General features: G+C 39.6%; 1 protein-coding gene across 2 annotated transcripts in view; it reads left to right on the forward strand.

The window, feature by feature from the left end:
- Window positions 1–20,788, forward strand: part of PRRX1 (paired related homeobox 1) — a 69,953-nt gene extending 49,165 nt beyond the window's left edge. The window contains exons 2-5 of one of the 2 annotated variants that reach the window (XM_063104521.1): window positions 2,656–2,831; window positions 7,545–7,726; window positions 11,570–11,641; window positions 17,399–17,485. In XM_063104521.1, coding sequence (XP_062960591.1) covers window positions 2,656–2,831; window positions 7,545–7,726; window positions 11,570–11,624 — 413 coding nt within the window. In that variant the 3' untranslated portion in view covers window positions 11,625–11,641; window positions 17,399–17,485. Of the gene's footprint in view, window positions 1–2,655; window positions 2,832–7,544; window positions 7,727–11,569; window positions 11,642–17,398 lie in introns of both variants that reach the window. The other variant, XM_063104520.1, reaches the window with a different exon arrangement.
- Window positions 20,789–26,392: the final 5,604 nt, after the last annotated feature.

Genomic DNA, 26,392 nt, shown 5'->3' on the forward strand with positions numbered 1-26,392 from the left:
CTCAAGCGGCCTCTTGCCCGCTCATTGTCTCTTTCTATTACATTTGCACTTTGAGGGACATTTGCCAGATCCAGACTCTCTGGACCCTTGTTCTTTGAGTGTCTTTTCTCACCTTCAACATGATCTGGACTGATGTTTTCATTTGTTAAAAACAACAGGAACATTTACTGGGAAACTTTTGCTGGAATCGTTTCAGGTCATCATAGCTATTTATTCTCTGTCATAAACTGTAATTCTCTGTTTCCCTTACTCCCACGTCGGGGGAGTTGGTGGTTTATGGTGGACAGTAGTGGAATTTGAGGGAACAGTGGAAGATCTCAAAGAAATACTGAGAGATTATGTAGCAGGTTGTAGCACTAAGAGCAAAACATAAAATTATGCTTGGTCTTGATCATAGTCTGGCAGTACAAAAAGAAATAGGCTTATAGAACAGCATAAAGGATTTACAATTTGTGGTTTACCTGAGAGAGAATTTTCTTCAAGGGAAGAAAACAAATCATGGGATTGGGTTAATAAGGAATTTCCATTATATGATTAAAAATAAGAGCCTGGGGTCTGTCTAATTGGCCTTAGTTTGGAGAACACGTGTAAGCTAAGGATTTTTTGTAGACTTCTGTTTAATGGGGGCATGAAATTCAGGTTATGGTTCTGTCACAAAGGCCTGGATGACCTAGAAAGACCTGTAGTGCAAGACACAGAACTGTAGGCAAAAGGATTTGGAAAAAAGAGTGGGAAATAGAGGAATGTTTCCAAATAATTTCACAGGGAGGAGAACCAAATGCAAGACAACTGCTAAAAGTTATTTGGTCCTAGGTGTTTGAATTCTAGCACTGATATTATTGTAAACTAATTCTGCTAATAGCTAATTAATGGTATAATCAGTTATGCTGGTTGGAATATTCTAGGCCTTGATAGACCCCAGAAATTATTATTAAATTGGCTCCATTCTCAAGATGCTGCTGATCTGATGTTCTTACTGAGAGTATCAGAGAAGTGCCATCAAAGCACCACAGATGTGAAAAACCAGAGAGGCGAACAACTGAGCACAACCAAGAGGCACAGAAGGAACAGGCATCGGCAGCTCCTTGGCTGGAGAAGTCTGCTTGAGATCACATGATTATTTTTCTACAGACACACTTTTCTAAGGACAAGACAAATTTAATGTTCTCCCTGAAAACAAAGTCAACAAGCACTTACCATATCTGGGTGCTTTAATTTTCAAGAGGAAATGTGCAGCATTGACAAAGAAGGGGTCTTGAGCAAAAAGACATAAAGGCCTCAGTTGTCAGGCACTGAGAGATCTGGACTAGGATCTCCTGGCCTTAAGCTACATTTCGAACCCCCCCCCCCCCAGATGTAGAAAATGCCCTCAATTTGTAATAAGAATAATATTATAGCTAAGGTAGGTGCTGTCACTCTTAGGACATCGTGACTTGTGCTAGTAGTTTTGTTGAGTATGTTGTGTGTTCATAATCAGAGAGAATCAGGAGACATTGCATATTAGAAAAAATGGCTGACAGCTATTTCTGTTGCATGTGGAACAAGTGCCAAGCTCTCTTTTCTTCCCATCCTCACTCCAACTCCTCATAACTTTCCTTCAGACTGAGCCTGTGACCTGGGCCTTGGCTCAGTGCTATACGTCTCCGGGAGCTCCATGGGCTCAATGGCAGCTCAGGCCACGGGGTGAGGGTTTGAAGGGGGTGTGAGCACAGCTGGTATTCTGCTCAGTTTCATGCATCCATCACTCCTGACTGGGGCTGGGTTGGGGGCGGCAGGTCAGGAGCATACTACTGATGATTAGCTTGCCAGGATATCTTCAGGGGAACTCAGAGAAAATCAAGGTGAACTCTTGACAGTTGAAAACGTGGGGTTGTAATTTTCCAAAGGTCCCTAAGATCTCAGGGCCCTAGAAGTCAAGTTTGAGTGAAACTCTTTTGGGAATCTTTTGATACTGTTCCTCATTCTTGGCTTCTCATAGGGTGAGTCCCAGGCTAGTGTTAGCATGAATTGATGGTGTTGTAGCACTAGCCCTGACCTAGGCAGAAGCCTGCCTGAGCAACAGCATGGAGCCTTGAGTGAATGCTGTTAGGAATTACCTGCTGCTTCAGAGAGAATGCAGGGTAAAACAGAAATCCTTCTAATTTGGTTTGAACGTGGTGTCTTCTCTCTATCTCTGCATTTGTATTCATGTGTACGTGTTGGGGAGAAGCAACCACAAGGTTAGTTAGTCTACTTGCTTATAAAACTATGTGAAGGGAAATACATCACCTAAGACAAATAAGGCACACAATGATCTACTTTTCTTTCCCCATCTTTAGAGAAATCCAGAGAACGTGGGCAGGAGTGAGATTTCCCTTGAGCCCTTTGACAAAAACAGGCTTCAAGGAGAGTGCAAGTAATGTCTGTCTGGCAGTTCAGGTCTAGTCCTACATTTGGAAGCAACCACCTAGCATCAGAACTCCTGGAGGTTGTTGGCATATGAACTTGCGAGCCTCAATGTCCACATTTGCGCACAGAACGTGGCATTTTCTATAGTACTTTGATAAGGATGTGAGCAAATGAAGCAGTTTCTCACTATAGATACATTGTTAAAAAGTGTTAACTGGGACCCCTCAAGCAAATTGGGCTCCTTATCATCAATTTCTTCTATTCCAGATGACCAGCTGAACTCAGAGGAAAAGAAGAAGAGGAAGCAGCGGAGAAACAGGACAACCTTCAATAGCAGCCAGCTGCAGGCTTTGGAGCGTGTCTTTGAGCGGACACACTACCCTGATGCTTTTGTGCGAGAAGACCTGGCCCGCCGGGTGAACCTCACCGAGGCCAGAGTGCAGGTAACGCAGGCTGTGGGAGGCTGGCTCCAAGTAGGCTCGTCCTCAGAGGCCCACCTCTGAAAACTGTTTAAAAGTACAGGTTGTGGGTTTCAGAACAAAGCAGCTACTGATAAGGGTTACGAATGGGCAGCACGAGAACAGAATCCAGTTTCCAGCTGTGTTTCCATGAGCAGCATAGTATTCTTAAAAATCAAATTGATTGCCTTTAGGTAGGGCGGAATATACCCTGCCACAGGTCTCTCTCCTCTCCATTGTTTCCGACCCTTCCAGATTCAAGTTATATATGTCGACCATGTGAGCGTTTATTTGACTTGCACCCTCAGTTCTCCATTGGAGCTCTAGGGTGGCCAACGAGATGAATTCTCTGTCCCCGTCCCCCACTTCAGTTTTCCTTCCCATCCCCACTTCAGTTTTCCTCCCCAGCCTTTGGAATGTACAATAAACTTGTTATAAATACACATAATTATGAACATTGGTGGGAGTGGGAAATGAACACGTAGGAACTGAGTTAAGAGCACGTTCAAGGAGATGATTTTATTTATGCTTAATATCTCTGTGAAGTGAAAAAGGGTAAGAGTATGTAAAATAGAGTAAAGGGAGAATAGTGATTCTTTCTGACATGTATCCCATACATCAACATCAAGCCAGATATCTAGAAAATAATACAACCTGTGATTAGTAGTAATCATAATAATAATAATAATAACAATATGATAACTAACATTATTGAGCCCTTATATGCCAAGTAGTGTTCTTTACATAACTAATCTATTTAATCCTCACACCAGTTCAATGATGTGAATAGTATTCCTTATATTACAAATGAGTAAACTGAGGCACAGAGAGGTGAAAGTATCTTGCAAAACATCACACGGGTAGGAGGTGGCTGAAATAGGATTTGAATGCAGACATGCATACTGAGAGTTCATGCTTTTAATCATTGCAATAGACTGGATAAATAAGACTGTCCTGGCTAAATGCTTTTTCAGGTAGTGCTGAAGGATCCTATTGTCTTTCATACTGCCAGGGGCAGGCTCTTGTTTTGATAAGAATGGTGGGTCAAATCTATCTTGCCTTCCTTAAGAAATTACTATTTGTATGTCTGTGTTCAGTCTGGATTTGAGGGATTTCTTTTTGCAAATAACCCTCTTGATCAAGGGGACTTGAGCTGGACCTCAAGGGTGTTGACCAGGACAAGGATTATGTCTGTGTCACAAGGCACAGTGTACTGTGAGAAACACTTGAGTTGATGCGGAGGTCCTGGAGGGAACTTCCTCTGAGGTCAGTGACAAAAGAAGAAACGTGTCTGGGCTGCATGGGGCCCCCAAGGACAGGTTAGGAAGAAGTGTGAGTGAGGTGCCACATGACTGGTTGGCAATTCCTCAGGGCTCCAGTGAAGGTGATCCAAAGGGACAACACTCAGTTCTGCTCTCTCCATCCCACCATCCAATGCACAACCATGAAGTTTGACTTCCCAGATCCTCTTCCTCCATGCTGCTTACCACAGCGCTCTAGCCATACTCTTAAATCCCTTCCTCTCTCTTAAAACCCCACATATCTTTTATGCCCCAACCTCAGTCTGCAGTGGTGTCATGAGTAACCTTAGACCAGCAACCCACAGGACCTTAAAGTACCACTTTTGCTATGATGATCTGAATTTTTTTCTGTTAATTGAAACATAAATATAATATAGTCGATTGTACATATTTGTGGGGGGGGGGTACAGCTTTGAAAATCCACACTTCTGTGCAACATGTGATGCTCAAATCAGTATAATTAGTATATTCATCATTATACAATGTAATCGTATTTCATCTTCCTTTGCTAATTCTTCCCTTACCTCCCTCCCCTTTTCCACCTCTGGTAACCTCAGTTCTGTTTTCTCCTTTTGAAAGTTCAACTTATTACTGTGATTGTTGTATCTTTCTTCCTTTCCTTTTTTATTTATTTGTTTATTTTTTAGCTCCCACTTATGAGTGAAGACATGCAGTATTTCTCTTTCTGAGCTTGGCTTATTTCACTTGATCTGAATTTTAAAAAGGGAATCTGGATAGGGCAATGGTGGACATTAAAATGTGAAAGAACAATTTTGGGGTTGGGGGACTATCTTGCCCCTATCATAATAGGCAAATGCCTTTTTTGTATGTTGAAACTATTTTTTTCTTCCTTCTTTCCCATCCTACTAAGTCCTAATAACTTTCAGAGCTGTGAGCATTTCCTGAGCAGGATAGAATTCTCCCTCCCTGACTTTAATCTTGCTCTGTGAAGTCTACCCTTTCCCAGTCTGAACAATCACTTCTGACTCTGGGCTTCTTTATATTTATGGCATTTATCATAGCATGACATGTATTATATTGAGTTGTATGTGAGCCAACTTCCCCCACTAGACTGTGAAGTCCTCTTGGATGGAGGCCATGTTTTATTCATCTTTGCAGACCTCATATTTTCCCCCTCCTTTTTTCTTCAAACATTTGTCAAGCACCTATTATACTCTTGGACCTGTTTTTGGTTTGCTGGGGATGAATAAGACATTGGCCTTCTCCTTAAGAGTGTTATGGACTGGGGCAGAGAAGACAGATGTGCACCATATTCTTGTGATACGGTAAGATGATTCCTACATTAAAGGAATGTACCAGAGTTAGTGATAGACCAGAGGAAGGTATGATCCAATCTGTCTAGGGAAAAAGGGAGACAATATATATTTATGAAGCACCTATTCTGGGCCAACTCTCCTAACTATCCTATAAGTAGGTATTACTGTCTCCAGTGGATTGGGAGACAGAAGAGAAGAGAAACTAAATAAATATACAAGGATAAGTCTTTAAAGAAGTGTAGTCAGCATTTTTCTTGAACTCTTTTAGACTTTAAGGTCATGTTGTTTCCACTACAATATTTCACAGAGGAGGTGATGTGAAAAGTCGAATTTTGAAAAATGTGTGGACTTTGACACCTGTACAAAGAGGGGAAGAATATCATAGGCAGAGGGAGCATCTGGTGCAAGGTGGGAAATAGCCTAACCTTAGGCATTTGGAAGTCTTCAAGTAATCTTGAGCCCAGGGTAGGACTTGGAATGATACTGGGCCAGTGCATTAAGTCAGAGTGATACAGATTGGCTGTATCGATGGACAAAGAGCTAATTTATGAACAGCTTTTGTTCTATGATAAGAAATTTTAGTTTTATTCTGTGAGTAATGGGGAGACAGCAGATGATTCAAAGCAGGGCAATGATATGATTATATTTATGTTTAAGATGATAGCTCTTATAGCAATGTAAGGAGCACATCAGAAACAGAAGAGTTGGGAGTCAGGGAGGCCAGAGAAGAGACATCCATATTCCACCTTTACCAATTTCCACCCAGGCCCTTCATGTCGCATAACTTTATGGGGCACCAGTCACATGGTATTTTATGTGAATGGTGCCCCCTAGAGTTGTGCAACTGCTCATTCCACACCACAGAATTTCTTCTCCCTTACCTTGTTATATATTTCTATAATTGCACGTACAATACTTGTTTTGCAGTTTTAAAAATTTACATGTCTTCCTTTAATGGATTGTGAGCTATTTAAAAGTGGAGAATAAATCTTTCTGATCTTTCTCTTCCCAGCATTTGTTACAGGGCCTGGACCACAGCAGGCACTAAAGATTTCTTAAATGAGTAAACAAATGAATAAAATTCCATTGCAGTCTAGTATAACCTCATTGAACCTGTTTCCTCAACTCTAAAATAGAAATAATAAAAGCTAATATGTGGAACAGTCATCATAACTAGAAGTAACATGTGTAATGTGTCTATATAATTTCCTAGCCCTAGTAGCACTTAAGAAATGACAAGTTTATTCTTGGCTGTAGCAGATGCTGTCAGTGCCACCCATGTCCCTCAAACCCCGCAATTAAATTTGGTCCAGTCAACTTCCGACCTTTAGGATCTGAATTTCTGTGCCAGAAGTTTCTTTTTAGAATTTTAGGAGACTGTCCAGCTTGTATTCGGCATGCCAGAAGGGCTGGAATATTAGTAATCAGTGACTGACTGGAGCCAATATACAAATACCCATCACCCCTCAGTGGGGACACCTCTGAAGTAAGTGACTTACATTAGTCTTAGTCTTTGGAATCTCTGCAGAACTGAGCTACCACCGAGGTAGCTGGCTCAGTAGCACACTCTTCAATGGCTGCTTTTTCTACTCTGTTACTTCTACACTCCCCTAATGGTGTTCCTAGCAACTCCCAAATAAACCATTTTCTTCTTAAATCTTTGTCAGAGGCGATGGAGAATTTTCTTTAAACATCCGATTACTATTATGAAAGCAGATGAAGTTCTCACATTTTTGAAGAATTTTGAAAAAGCTTATAGAAAAGTCATTTTGTCTGTGGTAGAAGTCAAATAAGATTTTTGTTCTTTTTCTTGATTACAATTAAAACAGGGATTATAAACCATATTTTTCTGTCCCGTGGATTCGTTCCAGATCTTATCTCTGGGGGTTTGATTTCTAAAAGTACTTCATAGTCTCTTAACCCTTGAGAGCTCTATAGCATGGCCTACGGGGGGGGAGGATTGTGGCATATTTCTATTATTCTAGGAAGACTTCCATACCCATTCTATATCTTCCTTGGGATGGCATCATATAGTAAAATCAAACAGAATTTCATTCATGTAACCTCTGTGTTTTTTCTCTCCCTCATCATGCCCTTTTCTCCTCGCAACAATCTTTCAGGTGTGGTTTCAGAACCGAAGAGCCAAGTTCCGCAGGAACGAGAGAGCCATGCTGGCCAATAAAAATGCTTCCCTCCTCAAATCCTACTCAGGAGACGTGACTGCGGTGGAGCAGCCCATCGTACCTCGTCCTGCTCCAAGGCCCACCGATTATCTCTCCTGGGGGACAGCCTCTCCGTACAGGTGAATGACTGGCCCACATTCCCTTGCTCCACTTCCACATGTTTCTCAGCGGTTGGTCACGTTCAAAGCTGCTTGTGCAGCTGGCTGACATTTCTTACTGGGTTAACCTCTTCAGAGACATTCAACTTGCTGACATCCCAGATTTTCACAGGAGATTCCTAGTTGCCCCAGGAGCAGGGTTTGGGGCAGAAGAGAGAGAGGCAGGCCATCAGCATCTCCTCTTGGACTCAGGAACTCTTGCAAAGGTTTTAAAGATGGGGAAGAATCTAAAAGAAAAGATCATTAAGCTGTGCCCAGAGTCCCTCTTGCAACCATTCTGGAGCAATACTTTACCCCATTTCCAAATTGACAATAGATTTGTTTTATTGTGCTCAAGTAGGGACTTAATTCGTAAGGTTCTAAGTGTAGGACCAAAGGTAAACTTCACAGTAAAACTGACTTCAAGTTGAAAGGAAGGGAGGGAGGGAGGAAAGGAGGAAGGAAAGAAAGAAGGAAAGGAGACAGAGAGGAAAGACTGACAGAGGAGGAAAGACTGACAGAGAAGGAAAGAAAATTCAAGTTCATTCTGACCACTTTCATGGCCACAGTTCTTTGTCAGTGGGTGGGAATATCTTACGTTTCCAAATGCCTTCCTGTTCTATCGCTAATTCTGATCTACTTGTCTAAAGGCTTCTTTGGGGGTCATCGTGTGTGTGTGTGTGTGTGTGTGTGTTTCTTTTAAATAAAGAATGTATAATTTACACTAAACTTTTATATTAAAAAGGTAAGCATTTTTGAAGAAGCAAATAACAGAGTACTGTTCCAACCTCATAGAGAGGCTTTTAACCTCCATTTCTTATGTTGTTCAGAAAAGATAGGTCAATGCCAGAAAAAAATGCTGAGACCCAAGGTGCCTAACACATTGTGATCAGTCTAGAGTGCCTTTCTTTGAACCTTAACCTGAGTACTCTGAGAAACCAGGTCAAGGCTACATGTTCTCTATGGCTGATTTCAGTGAAGGAAGAAGTATTCACAAATTTATTTATTATGCTTCTGTTCACCTTTTTATTCTTAAAGTTAATTATTGGTTTAAGGAGAGACTTTTAACTAATTATAGGAGATAATGTTCAGCTGAAGCTGAACTCCTGATGTGAGATACCACACTCATGACACGCCAAGGCTTTTCAAAGGTTGATAACTCTAATCAAAGCAAAAACCTCATGTAAATGTTCTTCCTGTCCCAAATCAATTTCTTGAGCGAAATACCATAAATGCATTTGGAAATTTCTCTTATATCTCCTGTTGTGAAATTAACCTAAATTACTTTGGTATTAGTAAGCAGAGACCCTATGTATAGGAATGTCCTATTCTGGGCCCCCATTGCTTTCAGACATGGTATTCCTTGCTGATTTTGAAAGATTAATTATGTCTGCGTGTCCTATTTAAAATTTTGACTCCTCTCCCTTAGGATTTACGAAAAACACATTTTGAAGATCATTGTGAAATAACATATTCATTTTAATATTTTAAATAAGTGCAAGTCTGTTTTCTTTCTCATAAATATCGGTAGTCAGAAGACCTACCAAATGGCTTGGGAAATGGGTGTGGTTCGAAGATTGATGCTTCAAGATCTACGGTCTGAATTTAGTCACAACCAGGAAGTATTGCTCCTTTTTCTGCTTGGGTCCTCCTTAGGAACTTTTCACAGCAGCTATATATAAAGTCCAGATGGCTGCCACGTGGTCCTTACCAGTGAGAGGCTGAGCACAGCACACTGCATGAATGGGGATGTGATCCTTTCTGAATTAATATAGAATTAGATTACTTGGACCTCAGCAGAAGTTCAAGCCTCAGAGTCTGCATCATATGTATTTTGTATATGGGCATATATTTGAAATTAACATGGCAATTTATGTGTGCCTTTTTTTGAAATATACTATTTTAATTGAAAATATTATGTAGAAATACTAGATGCATTTTCAAAAACACCCATAATTCCACCATCTTGACGTTAGTTTGTTCACTTTTGTGATTAGAGTTCAATATTTTATATAGATGTAGCCTTAGTGTACATATTATTTTATATTCTGCTCTTCTCACTTAGAATCATATAACCTAGTATTTTTTACTCATTTCATGGTATGCTTTTATATCATTTTTCTCTTAGATACAGAGTTTGTAAAAAGTAATTAAAACAGTATCAGAATTTTATTGTTCATATTTTGTATGAAGAATAAATTAATCTCCAAATTTAAGTTAAAAAGTGATGGTTTAAAGAAGTAATTTAATCAATAATAATGTTTTTTGACCCAATGTTGACTGAAGTGTTTATATTTTGGTTAATTTCTAAAAGTGGCAAAAATCTATTCTGTTACTTGGAGATTATTCTGCTATGTTTAGAATCAAAATAGATTATGATTTCATACTTTGAAACTCCGTAGAAAATATAACTCTTGTTAAGGAAATAGAAAAGAAAAATAAGTGATGAAAAGCAAAGAAAATGATAGACCTTTTGTGTTATGGAAACTTAACTTGCTATTCCTGTTGGTGCTATTATGTCAAGTTAGTTATCTCACATGTGACATTCATTAAAAAGCATTTCTCTTGGTGAATCCTTGGAACATTCCTGTGTGGTAGCTCTGTCCTTGCTCCGGTTCCAAAGAAGAAGAGACTGAACACTTGCCCAAGTTTAAGTCTTCAGCAAGCAGAATTAGAATGAATATTTATAATCTCTCTTTCTAACATATTAGGCCACATGACCATATTTTAATTCAAATTAAACCTTGCACTGTATTGAAAGTAGTAAAAAGTATTAGACTGGAAAACTATCAAAATATCCCTTTTTGATTCAAGGTCTATCTCCAATCAATGAAGCATGTCTGCAGTTGAGGACCACATTCTGGGATGTGTGGCATCCTGTTAGCATGACTGATGTAGCTTGGTCATGCATCCCAGGAACAGTGAGCAGAAAGTTTTATCAGAGAGGACAGTTTTCTGACTTCCAGAACTTTCCCTGGGAAGAAGAAAGGAGGAAACCAAGGCGCAAAAGCAGTTATTTGCATATGGTTAGAATTATGGGTTGGGAAATAGCCAACATATGTTTTTCTGGGTATCTTTTATATCCATAGTGGTGGCTGCATAATTTATTGTCCAAAGTGGGACATTTTTGAAAGTGAAAGGAGAGTGCTATTAATAATTACACTATGACAACAGGTATAAACTGGGATCATCCCTGGCAAACAGGGACATATGGTTCACTCTAATTATAGCACATCATAACCTTGTTCACTCTCTTGAGCACATTAGAGATGATGATGTCAGGCAGGCAACTGAGTCACCACAAAGCATTCCCCAACATAGACATCTGTCTCGGCAGGTGTCTTTTTATCTACCCATGGCTGGTTGAAGGAAGCTCATTTTTGGCACTTACACCCCCTGCTTAGCTCAGAACTGTTTTTCTTAGGCAAATTGTGAGAATATCAGCACACACAAGCACCAGAATTATTAAGACTCACTAATCTTGTAGTGCTTTGCCTCTTGGGTAGCTGTGATCAACCCAGTCCTGGACTTTTGACTGGTATGTGAGATGAAGTAGCCAAGAATTCTTTCCCCAGAGACATCTTTTCCTATAAAAGGTGGAAAGCAAATGGCCTGGCTCTATAGGATTGGTCTGAAGTGCCATTTACAGAGGGAGGGCTGGGCTTAAAAGAAAACTAGGGACAAGGGAAAGAGAGGCCAACTGTCCTTGTCCACAGTTCCCTTCCCCCATCCTCCTCCCCCCCTCATTTGATTGCGGTCATGGTGCTGCCTGACATCTGCTGAACGCATTTGGCTCATTTCTCCCTTTCACACTTTCAAAAATAGATCCTCGTCCCTCCCAAGATGTTGTTTACACGAGGGACTTCATAACGGATTCTAACGGAAGACACTGAAAAGGTAACTTGTCAGAGGGGGAGAGGGTGGCTGCTGTGGGGGTAGGGTGTAAGTGGGAATTCAGTGTGTTTGAGAGAGTGGGGCTTACAGTCCTAGAAAGGTGTAAGCAGTGAGGTCGTCAAGTGGGGAATACTGTTGGAAACCAGAGCTGCAAGAAAATGTGTCCATAAAATCAAGAGTAGTGTGGAAGTGTAGAGCACAGCTCTTCAAAGCTTGCTGGGCGCATGGATCACCAGGATCGTGTTACCGTGCAGGCTAAGTAGAAGGCAGGGCTGGGACTCTGCATCTCTGACTTGCTCCCAGGTGATGCCCGTGCTGTTGACACTCGGTGCACACTTCCAATAGTGAGGCGTTAGATGACGGTACGGTATGGGGGCAGGGATTGGAAGAACTGTGTTCTTGTCCTGGATCCCGCTGATCCTCAGACTAGTCAGATCATTGATTTGTTACATAGCCTTGTATCTAAAATTGAGCTAGCAATAGTTTCCCTATTGCATATCTCACAGGGGTGTTTAGAACACTAGGTAAACAGTGTACATTTCAAAAAAGAAATACAAAAATTCTTATGACAATAGGAAGAAGCAAGAGGCTTTATATATAAAAACATTTCTAGAAAGTAAAGTTAAAAAGAGCAGAAGAATCATTGAAAATGTAGCACAAACTGAAAGCTTACTAGAGAAACATGGTCCATGTGTGTCCACTTTAGGAGCTAAATACACATGTAAAAAAATCAAGAATAGAAGTTAGAAATGATTATTTCAATTGCAAAAGATGACTTCTGAAAGAATTTATGGGATCTGTCATTAAAAGTAAATTTTCCTAGGAAATCTGGTTTTGACTTTTCTTAAATGAAGCAAGTGTACCATCATTGCTCTTGCACTGACAATAAAACAAACCAAAAGAGACCTCCAACCTCTATGCATCACAATCTCAAAACCCGTAAACTCTACAGCCTTTCAAAAAATCCTGAGCTGGTGAAACCCTAGGATCTCAGGAAGACTCCCAGACTTCTTAGGCTGACAGATTTGTCTTTGGGGTGAAATTTTAAACAGCTTGTCATCATTTGTCCAAAAGGGCCAAATAGAAAACAAAGTTAGAGTTGAAAATTGAGTCAGGTATTATTTTTTCCCAAACAATCCTCAATTGTCTTGTGATTTGTGGGATTTACACTCTGGGTGTTTAGAAAGCAGAGGGGCAGATGTCTATAAGTTTCCTGGCTTTAAAATCATACCATGAATAGTATTTTCTGAACTTTCTTGGTGTTTGGCAATCATTTTAACACACTTTTTTTTCCCCTCACAACAGTTATTCAGGATAAGTTGAAATGATCAAAAATGATTTGTCCCCAGTGAAAACAATACTCTAACCCTGCTGGCAGTTAGCATTCTGCTGTCTATGGCTGAGCTGCATTTGCTAGGGATCTCCAAATAAGGAGATGGAAAAATTTCAGGCTGACTTAAATGTGTCAGCTCTATGCAAGTCCCAGTGCAGACTTGCTGAATCAACAGATGGGATACAAGCATTTCTTTTTCATCTCTAATTTCTCAGTGTGCTTTATTCAGCAATGTAGTCTCTTGGTCACAAGCACAAAGAGCTTTATTAAAAACTAAATGGTGCTTTAGTCAAACCCCATAAACTCAATCCCAGGACTCAGTTCATGTCTGTACCCTGCTTACAAAAATAAATGGTTCTGACTCAGAAGGCAAGACCAACAGGCAGGACCTCTGGGTGTTGTTCAGCAGGCTCTCGGTTGTTGTCATGTGCTTAATCTATACAGATCACCTACTTTCAACCTCACTTTTTTGTCCCAGGAAGCTTAATCCCGTATGGATTAAGGATTAAGGAGTGGTCATTTTATATGGTCTGAAAGGCCCTGTAAATTGGTTGAAAACAGCTAACTACCCTCATCAGTTTATGCCTTGTGAGAAAACATTTCAGGGTTCTCTTTCTTTTCCTGAAGCAGATCTTTAGAAGTTTCCATGACGTGGGAGACAGGTGGTCATGAATAGTCTTTCAGATTGGCAGCCGCTCAAGGCTCTTTTGCATCTGTTGTCACTTTAGGAAGCAGATTCTCTCCATCTTTCTTCTAATGCCATTTTTAAAGCATGACTAAGCTACCCTCAGAGTACCCGCTCATTAATTCTGCCTTTTCTGACCTGTAACAAGTCTTGCTTGTCACTGGTATGTCAAAGGACTGCTCTTCTGCTTTCCTAAATGTCACTTTTAACTTAAATTGAGAAATTAGAACCATGTTAAACTACTGGAGGGAGAAAAAAACTTGTAATTCTTTAATATGTACACAAAACATCATTGGAATTCCTATTTGCAGTAGTATATATTCTAAGCATTTGTTAAGAGGTTGTGAGTTAAGATGACCTCTGTCCTTTTATCCTACTTCTTAGGGATATGGTATGCTGTAATAAGTTAGATCAATTTTGGGGTGTTTATAACTTTCCTAAACATTTATCAAGTGAAAATATTATCACTTATCAAGCTCCTAGGGAATTCCAAGATTCATTCATTAATATCAACTGCTTTTTTTATCCTCAAACCTCACTAACTTGAGAGATACCTATAAGGCATTGTCACAGACTCACTAATACAATGGTGTTCTTATGACAGCACCACCATAGAATCAGACAAAGGCACTGTTCTCTATTGCGGAAATGCAGACTACCATTTATGTGAAAAATGCCCTGGTGACTATACAATCTCCTGTGCAATATATGATTCTAATTTCTGTTAATTTGTTTTTGAGTTAGAAAGTAGATCAACATTCGTCTTATTTGAGGTATTACTGTCTGGCCTGTGTTAGAGGAAGAAAGTCAATATTTCCAGGAAATGTGTTACCATATTAAGTCCTCAGACTAGAATATCAGATGATGAAGTTGATGGACTATGAAGTAACTACAGCAAAAATGGTTATATAATAAACAGAATTACAATCACTACTATAGTAGATATTTCTGGAAAATAGTAACAACATCTTCAGTTAACTGAAATAATCCCTTAAGATTCCAATTCCCTTGTCTGCTAGGAAAATGGAATGTATCTTTGGTTATCAAAGAAAGTGTGAATTTCTATTAAATAGGACTTTGCTTGTCCAGAATCTCAAAGAATAGAGAACACATCCCTCAGAAAATCAGGCTAAGTATATAAAAGTACAACACTCCATAATCCACGACAGTCTATAATTTATTACCATCAGAGAATTTTGTTCTTTATGCTCTCTCATGAAGTTTTAGCCTTCTGTTTTCAGAAGCTATCCAATTTTATTCTTAGTACTTCATAAATAATACAGATAACTCACAATTCCAGGCTCTTTCTTATGTGTTTAAAATAGTACTAACCACGTACCATTCTTAGGGCTCAATTTTCTCAAAGAAACCTCACTGAGAAAGGCTGATTTGGTTGGTTTCATAATAATCCATGATTTAGGTACATTTCCCTAATCCAATAGTCTCTTTTCTTAGCTACTTAGACCTTTGGGTTCTTGATATATCCCAGAAATTTCCTAAGTATAGGTTTTACAGATTTGAATATATTTCTGGTAGAGTTTTGAATGCAAGCATGTAATTCATATAGGAACCAAATGATAATATGTATATGGGTTTTGAAAATAAATGACATTTCTTGGTGCATGCATTCTAAAACCAAAAACAAAAACTTTGCCCTATTTTAATGGGTTGTTATGGTCATTTATCTCACTCCTAATTTAAACCTACCTTAACTGTGCCCCTGTCCTTTGATAGACAGTGGTAGAAGTGATAGTCTATTCTATAAGTCATAATTGTACTAATATTTGTTCATTTTTTACTGTGAAAAAATATTTTTCGATGGATCCAAGAATATGCAATCATCAGCCCCTGCTTTTGTCATGTCCTCCTGATTTTGTTCTTTCTATTAAGATACAAAATTAACAGTAAGGACTAGTTTCTAAGAATAAAAGCATGTTGGTAAGATTTTTAAAGAAATCACTACTCACAGAAGAATGACAGAGATTAATGACATTGAACAGGAATCAGTTTAATCATATTATATCTGGATATTTCTCAGTTATATGTCTATTTATTGAATACCTTATTGAACACCAAATCTGTGCTAGATATGGTGTCAACCATACTTGAGTATACAGTTGTAAACAAGGCAGATGTGGTGTCTGATCTATGGAGTTATAATTGAGGACAAGGATAGATACTAAAACAAATTATTAATTAAAATTGAATTTAGGTGCTTTAGGAGAACCTAGTCTTGTCTAAAGGGTTAAGATCCTTTATCTAGAAATGATAAGAGTAAAGCAGGCAAATATAAAACAGAAGAAAGTAGGATTGTAAATCTTTGAATCTTTCTTCTTCTGACATAATACACACACACACACACACACACACACACACACACTAGTGCTATGGATTCTAAATTAAAGATGCATATTTATGGAAATATCAAGTGATCTGGGCCTAATTATATTTCTTTAAATTAATTTTCCTAGAGCAATTGCTAGTAACTGAGCTGAAATATGCTCAGCTGAAATGAGTCTTGACTATGTGCTGTCCCAAATAAGGATCAATGATATATTCTATTTGCAGAGTAGCTTTAGTCCTCTCTCTTTCTGATCTTGTCACTTGATCCCCAGAACCACAAACTCCTGTGTGCCTGACAAAATTCCATTGGAATGCAGGCAACCAAAAAGCACATGTCATTCCATTTATAAGTCTATCTCATTCCAGCCCTCAGTTGAAAGGGATTTTGCTAATCTTGGAAACAACTAGAAACATTTTCATTTAATTAAATGAGTCCCCTTTTAACTGTTTCATATAAAATAAAGGATAATTTGCATCTAAGTCTATGAGACCATTTCTTTTTCCTTCAAAAGAGATGCATGGATGCAATTAATAGAAATCCGCCAATGATAAATTTGTGTCCAGCAGTGTCCCTAGGTCTTAATTACAATCTCTGACAATGAAAAACAACTTCAGGTTTTCTCGGCAATAAGTACAGTGAGAAACAGTTACCTCTGAGGTAGGAATGCTGAAACTGGAGCCTTTGGTAGTTTATCTAGGAGATTTAAACATCTCCAAAATAACTGACCCAAAAGGCAGTGCGTGCTACTCAAGTACTTTTGAGGAGAGGTTTTGATATCAAGGCCAATCGGGATAGGAACCTCTTGATTGAGCAATGCTTGGTGCTATAGAGCACTAATCAAGAATGGCAGAGAAGTTACCTTAGGTTGTTTAACTGGTTCTCCAAGCAAATTATTTATTATGGTATTTACTGATTATCTAAAATGTGGTAGAATTAAGGTCAGCTACCTAGAATGAAGAAGCAAAATTCTCTTTAATTTTCAGATGCCTGCTTCTCTTCCTCACTGTTCGCAGAGGCTGGCGATGTAGTCAGGAAGAGAGATTAAATGCTGTTTTAATTAGTCAGCTGGTGACACACCTGCTATTCAACTTCAGCAACTTTCTTCTCTCACCCCAGAAATAAATCATTACTCACAGTATCCAGCACAGCAAATACCTCTCCCTCCCCTTGTTTCACTCTCCACCCTTTTCCCCTGCCCTTCAAAACACGGCCATTCTTTTCCAAGGTTCTTAGACTAATGGAAAGCTGGGGCTGGAAGGGACCCTAGAGGTCATCCAGTCCAAACCCACCCGCCCCCACCTGCCCCCATCCTGAGAATTCATGCATCTGGGGCACGGACTTGCACCTTTGTGAAACTAATGCCTGTTATTCTCCCTGCTCTCTCCTTTGTCCCTACAGTGCCATGGCTACTTACTCTGCCACATGTGCCAACAATAGCCCTGCACAGGGTATCAACATGGCCAACAGCATTGCCAACCTGAGACTGAAGGCCAAGGAATATAGTTTACAGAGGAACCAGGTGCCAACAGTCAACTGAGGAAAATAAATAATTAAACAGGCCTAAGAAGAAATCAAAAACCATAAGACACCTATCCTGCTCTATCATTTCTTCATCTGCTGGGAAAAAAAAAAAAGAGTAAAAACAAACAAATGAAAAACAGAACTAAAATATTGGGACCATGGCAGAGAAAAGCAGGAGAGGAGCAAAATGAAAATTAGTTAACAAGTGTTCCTCCTCCCTTTGGGATACCACCACCACTTGTTTCTGTGTGTGTTTATTTTGTTTTTCCTTCTATTCATGCTTTGCTTAATATACTCTGAGCTTCTTCAGTTAGGTTCAGCCCACCCACCCCCATAATTATGTTTTAAAAAACTCTGCAGCAGTCAAGAAGCCATATATATATTTAGAATGATTGCCTATAGTTCCTCACTGACCTGTTCGAAACTCGGTGTCTTTCCCTGTCCTCTTCCCAGTTCTCTGTGTAGAAGCTCCAGGAACTTTTGAAAAGCCAAAGTTTTTCTGAAGAATCTGTGCCAGATATGATTCCCTTTCTCATTGCCTTCATCTCTGTTGGTCATGGTAAGGTTTTTCCACCAGCTACTGGGAAAGAAAAAATTGTGTACAACATCTGGTCACTGGCCTATCTGATTCAATGTGGTTGGCTGTGTCTGGCTAATTCTAATATTTAAGCTCTAGATTTAAGCTCCAGATCTAAGGTCTAGATTTAAGCTCTAAGCTATAAATTATAATATCACCATCGTCACCACCCCTCACCCCCATCCAAACATCTTAAGTTAAAGGTATTTGTTGTCTTTGAATGATTTGTTGTCACTGAAAGATTTCTTGTCACAGGCTATTTGACAGAAGAATTATTTTTCACTTGAGAGAGAGAAAAATTTCTCCAGGAAAACAAAGACTAAGTTGGCCTACATCTCTTTGGTGCCTTAACAGTAGTCAGACGCACACATATATATACTGTATATATTTATATATTTTATATATAAAATATTGCGAGCTGTTTGCAGTTCCTCAAACACTACAAAAAGCAAATTTTATACCATCACCACTGTTCTTATCTCTATAATGATGAGACTTGCTAATTATGGATCTTGCTAATTTTCTTTTTTCTATGCAAAATTCTCATTAAGGCCACAGAGCAATTGATAGGGCACCTTTTTTAAGAACAGGTTTTATTTTCACATTAAGACTTTCAATGAATTAAAAAGCTATTTGAGACTACAAAAATGTCTTTGAGTCTGGAGCCTGAGCTCTGGGGAATGCTGATCTGTCATGGGAATTACATCCTGATCTATCGTGGGAATTAAACTTAGAGAGAGGAGGGAAAGACATTTAGTCATCTGCTTTCTCCACTCAACAAGAATCTAAAAGACACCTGTTAAAGTGGAAAACATAAAGGTTGATCTAAATTCCAAAACTTTAAAAGGCGATCATAGGCTATTTTTATTTTTTAATGTTTTGAATTAAATTTGAGCATCTAGAGTTGGGAGCCAGGACTGATCTTTCTTTCCTTCTTCCTCTTTGTTCCCAGCCATGCTTTTGTAACTTGCCAGGTGGACTTGACCAAACCACATTACCATGCGGTGCCTCAGTTTACCTGTTTGTAAAATGGGTTTAATAATACTTACCTACCTCACAGGGGTGTTGTGAGGCTCTATTCATTTGCTCCTTTATTTTTTCCTGTATTCTCTGGATGTCCAGCACTTTGTAGCCTTGGGAGAAAAGGGACTCTAAAAGTATACAATGTTAATGGAATGGTACGGTACCTAGAGGCCTTGTTTTCTAGTAAGGAAATGCTACCTTGCTATATGTACTTACCACCTTGAATTTGGAAATGAGAAATAGGTTTACATTTTCATATCTCTCAATAATCACATCATTTGACTGAAGAATAACTTAAGACACACAGAGCAGTCATATGTTTAACTTATATTCTCTTCCTGACCAGGTTGGTTCTAATAATTTTAGTTATCAGTGATTAAAAAGCTTTAGATTGATTTTGGCCAAATATGCCAACTTTGTACTGTGAGTAACAGGCAAGGAATTTTTGTTTTAAGATGCACTTTTAGCACATATGTGTATTTGCCTTGGCATATCAGATTGAGCTAATGGTGATATATTTTCAGTCTAGCAGCCACCAATCTGAAAATGCGTTTCAAATATTGATTCTGTATTTCTTTCCATAGTGAAAAGAAAGCCCATCTTACGATTTTACTTTCACCAACTGATTCCCTCTTCTTTTAACCCACTATTAAAAGCTTTCTTACTGAATGGTTCATGTAGGCTGGCTGAACAACACACATTACTTGGTTCCTAGACAGTTCCTCGACACATTCTTTTGTCCCATTAGTTGCTGCGGATTATCAAGTTTCAAAGGAACAGTACATCCTTACAGACTTAAACATTATTTGGTTTGTGAAGTGAGTGCAATCCAACAAGTTGTTGAACTTTGTAGGTTTGGAGTTTGGGGAGAATGGCTAAAAAAGGATTTGGGTTATAGGCAGGGAACAGAAATCATACAGGAAAAGGCTTTGCTTAAAAAAGGGAAGTCTTAGGAGAGGGAGTAAAGAGACAGAGAGTCATGTGAAATAAAGTCCTTTGAAACTTTATCCAACATTCATTTCCAATGGTGAGCAGAAAAGCCTAAACCCAAGAACCTGGATGGTAGGTGAAATTAGGTGGTTTTATCCAATGCCTTGGGCAAGTGATGTCTGGGAATAGCAAAGAGTAACCAGTGCTGGTCACACATAGGGACATTCATTGCTGGTGAACCAGCACCACAAGCTTCTATTATCTAAGCACTTGATCAAGAAGTATGCACATAGTACAAGCACTCAGTTTTGCTCATTTATTATTGATATTTTTAAAAAATACAAGTTTGATATGTGATTTGGAGGAACTGCCTTCTAGCTCTTACGCCAGTTGTCAGCAGAGGGCCTCAGGGCCACAAGCTTCAAGGCATACCCCTGGTAGTCACCGTCATCATATCATTATACCCAGACACAGATGAATACATACAAACTGTCTGTGTCCCCAATACCTCCCCAAACAAGATGATGATTTATAAGGTACTTGGCAGGTTAAATTAAACCAGAAGAGATGACCTAATAAAAAAAGGGAAATGACATTTAGGGTATAAAGATCTCATAAGAAATGTAATATGTAAATTATATCTTGCTTTATGATGTAAAATGTACATTGTTTGCGCTAGAATAGAAATGATTCCTTTTCAATAAAAAGAAGGATACTACTATGTCCTTTGTTATGTACATTTGTGTCTGCTGATTCTTTTCTCTTTGAACTTCAAAAACACAGATCTGCTAGAATCTGAGATTACATTCAGAGGAGGGAAGGTAAGAAAGGTTTGTAAACAAGAGAACTTTTATCAGAGTTTGATATTTCCTATAAAAAAGGAAAATAATCTACAGTTTCTGGAAAACAAATACACTGGTGGGAGGAAGAGGGGACATTTATTAGTATAATGGGCAAGTACAGAGTGGAACTTTTATGAGGTTAGCAATTTTTTGACCAACTTCTTTAGCATCCACAATTTTAGATACCATACGACAGAAGACTTCATATAAGCCACAGCTACTGATTTTAAAGTAAAGAAGTAGCAAAATAAAAAAGAAATTTAAACACCCATGGTGCATAGCATGGTGTGACCGGCAATGGAGAGAATGAGAAAAACCAAATTGTGAGACACAGATTCTGTTTTCACCAATTAAAATCTGGTTTAAAAGACAACTCTGGCATGGAAAAATTTATGCAATAGTTCAAGACAATAAAGTAATAAGGGAAAACAAATAGTGCAGACAGAAGGCATCCAGAATTGGAAGAAAGAAAACATTGTGAGCTGGAGTGGATGAAGTGTTTTACAGAGGAACTGGGACTTGAGTTTCATCAGCAAGGATTTGGACAGGTAAAGAGAGGTGATAGCCTTTCAAATGGGGGAGTGGAGAATAAGAGATGAAGGCAGGGATACAGGAGTGACGAATTTGTGTTCAGGGAACCATGGCAAAATGGGCCCTGATGAGATGTAGAGTTTATTTTAAAGCAGAGAGAAAGAAAATACTGGAGACTGAAGTTTAGCCTTAATTTTGCAGGGTATTGCATGCCAGACAAAGGAGTCTGGAGTTTTCCTCATGTTACAGAGATCCATTGAAGGTTTTTATGCAGAAAAATAATACCATGCAAAAAATGCTACTTTTGCAGGATTATTCTGGTAAAAGAATGAAGGTAAACTAGAGCAGAACAGGAACTGGAAGCAGATCAGATAGAAGTTGCTGCAAAGGGAACAGAAAACAAAGGATGAATAGGAAACTTTTTGCAAAAGAAAGAATAAGACTTCATGGCAAGAAAAAAAGAATGGAGTAAAAGAGAATACTAGTGTGAAACCTGGAGACCTGGAGGATGAATCACTGAAAAGACTGACAAAACCCAACAAAAATGGGAGACCCAGATGCAGAAAAAGATAATTTCAGTTTTAGATGTCTTATTGAACCTGAAATTCCAAATATAAGTGTCTGGTGAGTGAAGACATGGCAATGGGACTTGGTTCCAAAGTCAAGGTTGGAGATACAAGTTTGAGATTAATCTCAAGGAGGTGACACTTCGAGGTATAACAATGAATGGGTTCTTTGAGATGAGAAAGTGTCATTGTGACTCAAATAATTATTTCTGATAAATGGCTTTTGGAAGTAATTTCAGTCAGAGAGGAATATCAGACTTTGAAGAACATCTACAACTGAGAGGATGACTGAAGTCAATTTAAAAGGAGTTGTTTGAAAAATAGGAGGAAAATCAAGTATATTTATTATCCCAGAGTAAAAGAGAAGTTTTCAAAAGGAAGAGGATATTTAATATGCTCAAGTGCTGTACAGTAGACCAGCTACTTGGGGATGAAGAAAAGGTCATTGGATTAATGACTTTCAGGAGAACAGTTTACTAGAGTGCTGGAGAAAGAAGATTGATTTAGCAAGTTATGGTAAGAATAAGTGCTTTAAGAAATGGAAGCAGTGGCTCTAGACCACTTGCTTGCCATTATAAGCTTATTAATAAGGATTCTTTCAGTTGCAGTTAGCAGAAACCTATTCAACTAGTTAGAATTATAAAGAGGCTTGATTTGAAGAACAGCTCACACAGCCAAGACATGCTTCCAGAGCCAGAACAGCTACAGGGATCCTAGACTCTGAAACAAAGCCCATACCTTGTTTTAGTTCAGGCTGCTATAACAAGAAGCCATGGACTTGGGGAGCTTAAATAGCAGACATTTATTTCTCACAGTTCTGGAGGCCAGGGTGCCAGCAGATTCAGTATCTGATGAGGACTTTCTTCCTGGGTTGGCCCTCTTTTTGTTGTAGCCTCACAGGGTGGAGAAAGTGAGCCCTGCAAGAGAGAGTCCTTCTTATAAGGACACTAATCCCATTACGGGGGCTTCACTCTCATGACCTCATCTCAACTTCATTACCTCCCAAAGACACCACCTCCTACTGCCATCCCATTGCAGGTTAAGGTTTCAACATATGAATTTGGGAGGGACACAAATGAGCAGTCATACCCTGAGGTTGGTTAAGGCTTGCGTGCACCCTATCCTGAGTCCCACCTACATCTCTGATTGTGCCCCTCCCCTGGGAAAAGAGTCTGTGGGGTCATTTGAATGTGCCCACATGGAGCCTGTACCCTCAATTCTAGACCACCATACAGGCACTTAAGATTTGGAATTCTTCAAACAAATTATCCCAAGCCCACTTTCAGGGCATACATAGGCCCCTTCTCCTGGTTCATACTATTGAGGGGCAGCCAAGGGGTCAATTTGTGGGAGTTGAGGTGTACAGATGGACCTGGCATATGCATGCTATAGCTGTCACACACGTACACACACATACACTTTCGGTGCAGGATGGGCTGGGGTGAGAAGAGAAGTAGGCAGACTGCAGGTCGGGGGGGGAGGTTCTGACCCTCCCCATGCTGCCATGTTCTGGAAGGGAACTCCAAACAGCCTAATAATCCTAACTGCAAACCTGGATTTGCAGGTCATTCTGAAGGTATGTTTGTGAAAGTAGGAGAGTAGAACATAATTTGCTTAGCAGTTTGTTAGCTTGATTTAATAACATAAATATGCAGACTTTCAATTTGTACTGCTCCCTGGGTACCAGACTTGAAGAGGCGTTCATGTTCCAGGATTCTCTCTTTTCCACCTGTTTTTGCCCCTTATTTTCATTCTTCTCTTCATTCTTACCAGCTGATCAGTCTTTGAGCAGACAGAAAATATGGCTAATGGCAGCTTTAGATTCACATTCTTGCAAGGGGGCAAGTAATCTTCCATGATGGTTCTAAGTAGAGCAATCCAGGGGAAAGATTCTGATTGGCCTGGCTTGGGTTATTGGCTTTTCCAAATCAGCACTGTGGTCAGGGAGTTGTCCTCTGATTTGCCAGACAGTTTCATATGGGATCCTCTGATCGGCAGATCCATTAGTACCTTGTGCAAAAGGTTATGGAGCAGAAGCAGCCTACTACAAGAACAGGAAATGCTATTACCAGAAGGGAAGGGACAATGGGCTAACAAAAACAATCTGGATCCAACACATTCCATGCTGGGCTTCCCAGCACATACCCCACCTTTTCCCATTCATAATTCCTTCACTTAACCTGACACTAGTAACACCCTAAATCACTTGTTCAGGAATTTGAGGCACAAGTATTTTTCAATCAGATCTGTAGGTGGTTTCTTATGATCCTGTAATTTACAGTTAAATTTACTCAAACCATCCCTAATAGGCGTGGAGAAGAGAGGCTCACAATAAAATTACCATTTAGGGAAAAGAGAAGGGGAAATGATGTATAGTGTTCACTTGTCTGTTGCAGATGACACTAGGAACATTGAGGACTCACTTCCTTGACAATACAGTGAGTTCCTTGGCCAGTCAATCCACCTGCCCCTGCTTCTTCCTACTTCAACCTCTGCTCTTCAGCATTTGCCCTCCATGACCAGGCCTGGGGGTGGGCTCCTTTGAGAGCTGCAGAGCTCTGGCATTCCAGTGGATGAATGACATACACCTCCTTTAAGACCTGGCTTGGCTGCCTTTTGATTCAATTTCCAGAGATTCCATAACTAGAAACCAATGCCAAAAGTTGTTGAGTCATAATTCTTGAATATGAACCCAGCCCAGTCCCACTTTTTAAAAAATTCTTGACAGGACTCAGAGATCCATTCATCCCAAGGACCTCAATTTAAAGTCTTCATTCTAATCTTCTGCCTCTGGATAGAATGATAGAAGAGTTTGGGGCAAAGTTAATCTGCCCATATCCTCAGGCAGCTCCCAGCAGATTGTGATTTACAGACGATATTATACATATACAGCCTTACGTTGTAACAGGCCTCTGGGGATGGGGAGTGGGGACAGCAGGAGAGGTTTGGGAAGGGGCCAAGAGAGGAGACTTCCAGTCATTTATCTAGCTCCTCTCAAGCCTCAGTACTTTCCAAAGTACTTTCTGCCTTTGCTTGAAAAGGAAGAAATGCTTTTGCAATTTGGCAGATTCTGACCCTCGATCTGACCCTGAGCAGTCTTGGAGAGCTGGGTTGAGATCCTCTGGGTTCTCTAAACTACCACAGGTCATCTAGTTCTAGATTTGAAAGCCTAAAATTAGAAACACTCCGTTTTCACCTATCAATTTCTACAATTCAGTTCAGGCACATTTCAGCTGCAAGTGGCAGATACCCAACTCAAATTAGGTTAAGATGTTTTAATCAGAGGATTTATTAGATAGATGGGAGGCAGTAGTCTCAGAATGAAAGGAAGAGTAATAGGAATCAGAGTAACTCTGAGAACCTCACGTACTGAAACTGAGACTTGATGTCACTAGGACTCTGTCTCCCATCTCTGCAGGCAAATTTTCTCCATGTAGTAGGAAAAGTGGCTTCTGCAAGATGCAAACTTACGTCATTCAGCTTTGGAAGAAGAATCTTAGAAATAAGTAACTGTTATAATAATCCTGGGAGAGGATTCTATTGCTTTGACTTGGTTTATGCACATCCATGACCTGACCACCATGCCCTGGAGGAGGAGGTGTACTGACTAGCCAGACCAGGGCTGCCTGTCTATATTAGACATTGCTTGAGCACCAGTGCAACTCCTCTTGTCCCTACCTGTAGCCCAGTCACTACTGCAGCACCTGGTCCTAGGGTATTTCCACCAGCCTTAAAGACAGAACCTCCATTAAACCGTTACATAAATGCTCGCCACTTTCGTCTATGGGCATGCAGTTATTGAGCATCAGTCCTTGTAGCAGTGGTGGCCACCTTGACAAGGCATCCTCTTCACCTATATTATTCCCTCAGTCCCTCATTCCTGCTCTGTAGGATCGTTTTCCAAATAAACCGCATGCCAGTCATTTCTTTCAACCCTGCTTTTTTTGTGGGGACAGGCTAAGATAAAACCCTATTTTCTTTTGCTAGGGGCATCCACATCAAAGCTATGTGTATTGAGTAGTGGGTATCTATTGCTATCAGAAGAAAGAGGAAATGAAATGTAGGTAGACAAAACTAGCACAGATCCACCAGAGAAAGGAAGAAGAGAGAGGGCACTTTTGACTGTAAATTATTTGCCAGCTCAATTGGTATTAACTATCCCCTCTAACTAATGTTGGCAAATATTTGCTGCAAAGACTTCAGTTAAAACCATACCTACTCCTTTCCTCTTTCCTGTGGAAGACACAACTAGCATTCCAGCAAATGCTAGTCTGAATACTCTTCTTTCTGGGCACAAAGGTAGATTTCATTTCCCTGCATCTCTTGTCATTAGACATGGTCTCATAACTAATTTCCAGCCAATGAAATGTGAGCACAAGTGGTATCTGACAATTTTAATTCT

This window comes from Cynocephalus volans, chromosome 8, assembly GCF_027409185.1.
Source record: "Cynocephalus volans isolate mCynVol1 chromosome 8, mCynVol1.pri, whole genome shotgun sequence".
NCBI lineage: Eukaryota > Metazoa > Chordata > Mammalia > Dermoptera > Cynocephalidae > Cynocephalus > Cynocephalus volans.